We start from the raw sequence: 7,178 nt of genomic DNA, 5'->3' as shown, positions 1-7,178 counted from the left end.
TTGTTTTCCATTTGAAAAAAAAAAAAAGTTGTACAAAAGTAACATCAAATTTTACACGTTTAAAAAGTAATCAAAACGAGGAGTCTTTGATACAACAGAATCAGTAATTAGACTACATAAATTGTGGCTATAAACAGCTTGGGGCTGAAGAAAACAAAAAAAGAAAGAAATTGAAGATACATTATGAATGTTACAGGAATAATCTGGAGAGCAATAAGAACAACGATACAAGAAAAAGAAAGTTTATTACACGATTGTTTGACTCTGCCACCTGATGTCTTGTTCGAGTTGCATGTGGGCAGCAGAACAATGAAATCAGAAGATCCTCGAACCAGATCCAGAGGACACGTGACAGAGAGCGCAAAGACCACTAACATGACATCAAATAAAAATAAAAGCAAAGAGTGAAGACACATTTGGACGAAGGCCAACCGAGAGGGAGGAGGATAAAAATGGACAGATCATGAGTAAGTCTCCCTCACAGCAGACTGTGTCCTTCTCCTGCTGTCATTCTCACAGTAACCACACACATCCAGGCTTTCCGTGTACCATAACGTCCATTACACAATCACACTCTCAAATGATCGTCCCCTGAACATATACATGAGCAAAAGTAAAAACACATGCAACTCCAGCATTTTTTACTACAGATTATGATACAAAATAAGGCATTTCTGTGTATGTATTTGTGTATGAGCATGAGTTCATAATATGAGCATGTGTGTGTCAGTGGAAACTGGAACCACATTTAATGTCATTTTTTGCCTTGTTTGTACAAAAGACTGCTATTGAACATAAATGGATAAGTCATTTTTAAAATATATATATTTATAATATATATATATATTTTTTATCATATATATATAAAAATTGATAGTGAAAAGCAGACGAGCTGTGAAAGTAGGCATGATTTTGGTCACTCCATGACCTCACTGGCAGACACAGTGACCAACTGGAGTGGGAGGTCGGAGTTTGAAAGGAGGTCCTGGGCGCCAGCCTGCTGCAAATTGGTGAGGATGAGAGTGGCTCCACCCCCGGTGATGATGGTGTCCGAGGGGGCGGCAGCTTCTGTCTGACCTGCCCCAGTGTTGGAGTTTAGCCCTTTTTTGTTCTGGTGAGTTTTAATGTGTTTGGCCAAATGGTCGCTGCGCATGAAACGTTTTGAGCACTCTGGACACACAAACTTTTTTTCTCCTGAAAAACAAAAATACAAAGGTAAAGCCATGTCTGATATCAACAAGGAACCTTTACAATTACTACTCCTACGTCTATTAACCTGGAAAAGCAAACTAAATCTACAGCAAGTGTTGGATCAATTTAATGGGTCCAAAGAAAAACATAAAATATATGATGAAATTCCAGATCCTACAGTCCCTGAACTCTTCCAGTGTGCCCATACCTGTGTGTGTTCTGCGGTGACGCTGGAGTTCGTCGCTGCGGGTGAATCTCTTGCCACAGTAACTCCATGAGCAAATGAAGGGTCTCTCTCCTGAGTGCCAGCGTAAGTGAGCTCGAAGGTGAGACGTCTTACCATACACCTTACCACACCCAGGGATATGACAAATGTGTTGTTTCTTCTTTCCCATACTTGAACCTCTGAAATGACACAAAAAAAAAAGTGTTGTAAAAAATGTACACAACCAGTGTAGGGATGTGACGGTGAGGAAATTTTCCCACCGGTTAATTGATGTGTGACAACACCGGTAATACCGGTATCACCGGCGGAGGCTTTTAAATCACTAATTCTATCTAACCGAAAGTAACATGCACATGACCGCTCTGAACTGAAAACGCGCCAGTGCGCACACACCGTGAATGACAGCTCGTCTGTAAATGCGCGCTCTGTGAGGCCATGGGTGCGTCTCAATCAGTTCCCTAGTTCAGTAGTCAGGGCACTGATCAAGCATTGATCAGTCTATGATTGAGATGCACGCCATGAATGAATAACAGTTCGTCCGTAAAGCCTTGTTTATACTCGACGCACCCGCACGAGCGCGAGGGTGCGCGCGGCAAAAATAAATGCGCGCAGTCAGCGTAGCGCGGAGACTCGCACTGCGGAGCCAGGCGAAAGTAAACAATGCGCGCTCTGTGCGGCAGTGCACATTTTACTTTCAGTTTTGAATTAGCGCCAATTCGGCTGCGGGTCAAATGACAAACTCTCTTAAATAGGCGCTTTTACGTTTCGCTTTGAAACCAAATCTTCCGCGATCATCTCAGTCAGCTCCTCACTCTTAAATCTGATGAATGACTCCTGCCGCTGCCAAGACTCACGGTCGGATCCTGCTTTATTAAGCAGATACGTTCAGTTTTTATTTGTATTGTCTGTTCTCTAACTGAACTAAATTATTTTATTACTATAAAAAAATCAAAAAGACGGTGGGCGGTGCCACGGTGGGCAAGTGATGTAACCGGTGTTGAGTCTGGACACCGGTAACACCGACTATCGTAGCAAGCCTAAACCAGTGAATTTGGCTGTTAAAACAGAACTTGTGCTTCTGTGTTGACATGTACCTTCCTCCAGCCTCTTTACAGTTGGGACAAGTGCAGGCTACTCTGCGTAGTCTTTTCCCCTCTTGGCCTGTCCCCTCCATATCCTCCTCAACCAACCGTACACGGAGATGCGACAAATCACTGGTGTTCAGAGTGGAATTTGGCCAATCATCTGACTCTGGCTCCTCTTTAATTTGAATATCTGCAAAAAATATTTCAGTGAAGATGAGATTTTTAGAGATAAATAAAATAAATAACAAAAAAAAAATAAAATCCTAATGAAGTCTGTATTCCTGCATACCTGAGAGGCTCTCTGTGTTCTCGTCGTGATGGTACTGACCAATAGAGTTGACCGTGACTGTCTGAAGGTTCGGGATCTGCCCCACTGAGCCTGTGGTGCCAGTTTGCCCGAGAGAGAGGGTCTGCACTGGTGCAAGGGTTATTTGGGGGGACGAGACCCCACCACCAGACGGCAACTGCAGATTCTGCAGGTTCTGAACTCCTTGAACCTGGAAGGTCTGCCACTGGATCTGGCCGGTGGGTGAGACGGTTTGAGCTTGGATGAGAAACGTACCAGCATTCAACAGCTGCACGCTTTGTAGTGTCTGCGCCGCTCCATCCGCCGTCTGCGCTGATAAGAGCTGCACCACCGATTCGCCGCCAGACGTATGGTTGTGCTGGATGTAAGACGGATCATGCTGCCCGGCTGATACCGCAGTGGCTTGGGTGAGAACTCCAGTCCCGTCTATCGTCTCAGGAAGTGATGTTGTTGTGGAAGAGGTGGTGGTTGGCACGAAGGCATTAGCGTTAGCGTCATTGGCGTTAAGTGGCTCTGTGCATTTGCCGCTTTCACCCTGGTTATCGTTTGTTGAGGTGGTGGTACCAGTCATGATGAGCTGGCCATCTGCAGTAACGCTTGTCGCTATGGTCTGAGCACCAGCCAATCCCAGAGACTCGAGATCCATGTTACTCAAGCTATTTATCGGCACTAATGTGATGTTGCCTGGCAGCCCCATCGGCACATTAGCGACAACCTGACCCTGCGTGCCAAACCCTGAGCCGGCCAGTGAGACGGTGGATATCTGCTGCACATGCCCACTTTGACTCAGTAGGCCCTGGAGGTCATTAGCATTGGTTCCATCCGGAAGGATAGCAATGTCAGTGCCAAGCGTGCTTCCGTCTGCAGTGGTTGCTGCATAGCTTAGTGACGCCCCATCCGTCCCCTGCAGCTGAGGGATGACCTGGTACTGCACCCCGTTAGCATTGGTGCCATCTACCCCAGCCGTCACAAAAACAGGCTGAGTCTGCCCTGCCATAGTCTGTAGTGGCACCACATATTGCCCATTGCTGCCCAGAAGTCCTCCGCTGGGAACCTGCACTACTGCTGGCTCGTCTTTCACTGAGCTCACAGGCGTTAGAACCTCCCAGCGATCAGAGGAGCCCGTTAACTGGATGGCTGTGAGGTCTGTGGTCTGCTGTGGAGTAGAGATAATACTATTGTATTAGTATGAATACTTCATGACGAATTTGACCATATACACAAATATTTTACATTTAGTCTAATGGTTCGTTCACACTACTGGACAACAACGTTCTGTTTATAATTAATGTGTGCCACACTTGCCTGACGCTTTGAATACTTACTCTCATTAGTTTTCAAATAATACATTTTGTATGAAAAGGAACTTTTGACATTAAACATAGTACTTGCAATGAAATGCAAGTTGGTGACAGATCTTTTTTTCCGTATTATGACATACATCCAAATGTAACGGATTTTGGAAGCCTAGAAATCTAGACGCACCCTAGCGGCAGAAAATTTATTTTGTAGCGAGTGTAGTCCAGCAACTCTCGGTAGACCTGAGAGCTGGAAAAACCAAACTCTGGTCAGGCCAATCACAGCGTGTGTAGAGTCGGTGGGCGGGCTTAACATAATGACGGCACGTCACGGCAGAGTTGCAGAGGTTCTACATGCTACTTGTAAACGAAGAAGCTGAAGAACAGCAGTCTTTTGAATTGGCTTCGGCCGCGACTCTGGAAGACTTGGAGTTAAGCTTTTCTTTGAGAAAAGAACGGCACTGAAGTCATTCTTAAGAAAAGATGATTTGTTCAAAGTTTTGCCTACTGGATCCGGTGAAAGTCTATCAACTAAAGTTAGCTCGGCTTCACCTTCTTCTTTGCTCTGGTTGGTTGTGGTGCTCATGACGCTATCCAATTGCGTGCAGAGGGAATTTGAAAGACAACCGTTTATCCCGCCCCTCGGATTGAGCCCTGTCAATGGTGAGTTTCCAGACCCAACATCTTGATGTGGGTCTGGCTTGTCAGGCTAGGAATTTGGGGCATAGGGCAGGAACTTGATTCTATCTATCAGTTGATTGGATTTTGGTCGATTGGATCACAAGTGGACAACACTAAATACAGGCGTAAACCGGGTCTAAAACATTGAGACTCCAGAGGTAGTCAAATGCATTCGATTGCTTTCGTGGTGTAGATGCTCGTGGTCTAACAGCCACAAAAGGCCGCCTAATGACTTACTGAGTAAACATTATGGAAAGCGTGTTAGCCAGATGGGATTTTAACTTTGTCGGCTGAAGACCTAAGTCTGATTTGAAGACGGAAAACGTACCAAACACAATGTTCTCTCACCATTCCTGATTTCTAACACATGGTCTTGCGGCTATCAGAGCAGAAACGAAGCCTGCTGTTCTGTGTGTTTTTCCGTTGTCTCCAATCGCATTCATATGTAAATTGCGAGAGCTTATTTTTTCCATTAGATCAAAAGATCTGAAAAAAACCCATACATTTACCCACCCCTTGAAGAAGTCAGGACAGAAGTGATCGAAAGTGGACAAAAGACATTGATTAAAACACCAGGTGTAAACAGGAATGTGTCTCCATCTACTTGCGATCCGATCGACCAAAACATCTTATTTACAATAAAAACAGGGCCTGAGATGTGGGCGTTGAACTCAAAAATGGAAGCAGATGAACAACGGCTTGTAGGGGTGGGGTTTAAGCAGAATAAATGATTAGAGAAGTCCTGCATAAGTCACTAGGGAGAAGTCTTACGTTTTCCCTGCAAGCTCTAATTATGACACTTCAATTAAACATTATGAAATGAAACCATGAAATCAATACAAACAAAAACATCCACAGAGGAAATGTTCGTAGTAAGATCTATAACATGCTAAAATCTTGGATTTCATTTCATGCTGCTAATAAATGTCTAAGGGTGTCATTCAAGGCTTTGGTTCAGTTGTCTGTTTAATAACAAACAATAATGTCTTTCAACGGCCGTGCATTAGTCATAAAAGGCAAATCAATTATATTTCAAAAGCCATATGCACATGACAAAAGGTGACAAAGAGCTTCTGTTTGCCAGGTCTGAGCACGCAGCCGCTCCAGGGGGAATGGTGGAGCTGTGGAAGATATGTGACAGCCTGGGTAGGGGTGGAGGCTTTTCCCGGTGGAGGGGTCCTCCCCTATCGTGGGGGTGACCCGGGATCACCGCAGGTAAAGCGGGCAAGGCGACGGTGGCGAGTCTGTCCGACCCACAATGGGCGGGTTTAAATGGGTAAGAAAGTGGGTGGCCGTACAAAGCGAAGGCTCACAGGAAGTGTTCGACTTTTCCCCTATATTTAAAACGTGTGAACTTCACCAAAACATCACAACACCCCGCAAGACAGCGCCGGGGAAGCGAGAAATCAACAGGGGAATTTCATACCTGGTCCTGGGCGCCGCTGGCCGGCTGCAGAAAGTCGCTCTGACTGCTGTCCACGTCCAAGGCAGCCATTTCCTGCTGTTTCGCTGGCTGTTCTGGGGCTACGGAGACACAGCGAGAGAGAGAAAAAAAACTCAAAACAAATTCATGCTCAACGAACTCCCACCTCGAAAAGGCGGAGATTAGCCGCCAAACCGCCTGGAATTTAAACGAATCAGGCGGTTCTTTCTGCTTTCCGTTGCCTGAGCAACAGTCTTGTCAAATGTTTACTTTGTTAAAGTGAGGCTAGCTGGCTAACAGTTAGCGTCGCTGCTGAGAAAGATTAAACACTGAGCTAGCTCGCTTGGCTAATGGCTCTCCAAACTCACCGGCGGTGCTGTGCTTCGATCGGGCTAAGTGTTACGTACCAGTCATAGCGTGAAAAGGTAAAAAATCGGAGGTTTATCTGTTCATTTAAACTCCCAACATGATTGTTTTAATCAAAGGCGGGCTGTGATCGGAGATTCGGGTCGATTTTTTTCTTATTTTTGATTGACGGTGCGGGAAACACAAAAGGTGGGGCTTCGGAGATTACCAGTGAAATTTGCGTCACGTAAACGGAAGACCCGCCTTTCTTCTACAACGTGATTGGCTGCGTGATTCGACCCCCTGGACACCGAATGGTCAAAGCTTTACGTCTGTCATTTTCACGGCACGAGCGTTTCCTGTTTGTTGTGCGCTTCGCAGATGCGGAGAGTCTTTGGAAATATAGCTGGAATTGTTCACGTATGGCAGGAAGTTAGTTGCAACTCTGGTGGCCATTACACTGAAAGCGCTACAGTAGACGTATTATGAAACATTCAGTACAGTTTGCACAATGTCACATTCAAACTTTTTTACCAAATATCTTTTATATTCCACACATGGTCAAAGACTTTGATATTTTGCTATATATGTCAAATTAACTGGTTTCGTTTTCTCCCACAGT

The 7,178-nt window shown here is 45.2% G+C and overlaps 1 protein-coding gene across 2 annotated transcripts; it reads right to left on the bottom strand.

The window, feature by feature from the left end:
• sp3b (Sp3b transcription factor) lies at positions 1-7,178 on the bottom strand. Of its 2 annotated transcripts, none has more exons than XM_079841354.1 (6): positions 6,580-7,178; positions 6,215-6,312; positions 2,792-3,965; positions 2,512-2,692; positions 1,400-1,596; positions 1-1,194 (listed from the first exon to the last, which is right to left on the bottom strand). In XM_079841354.1, the coding sequence occupies exons 2-6, from the start codon at positions 6,281-6,283 to the stop codon at positions 917-919; spliced, it is 1,899 nt and encodes a 632-aa protein (XP_079697480.1). In that variant the 5' UTR covers positions 6,284-6,312; positions 6,580-7,178; the 3' UTR covers positions 1-916. The 2 variants fall into 2 exon arrangements, with proteins under 2 accessions (XP_079697480.1, XP_079697479.1); XM_079841353.1 differs by having other exon boundaries at positions 6,619-7,178.

The sequence above is a fragment of the Gobio gobio genome, assembly GCF_949357685.1.
Source record: "Gobio gobio genome assembly, chromosome: 17".
Taxonomy (NCBI): domain Eukaryota; kingdom Metazoa; phylum Chordata; class Actinopteri; order Cypriniformes; family Gobionidae; genus Gobio; species Gobio gobio.
This window is presented reverse-complemented; position numbering and strand designations above follow the sequence as displayed.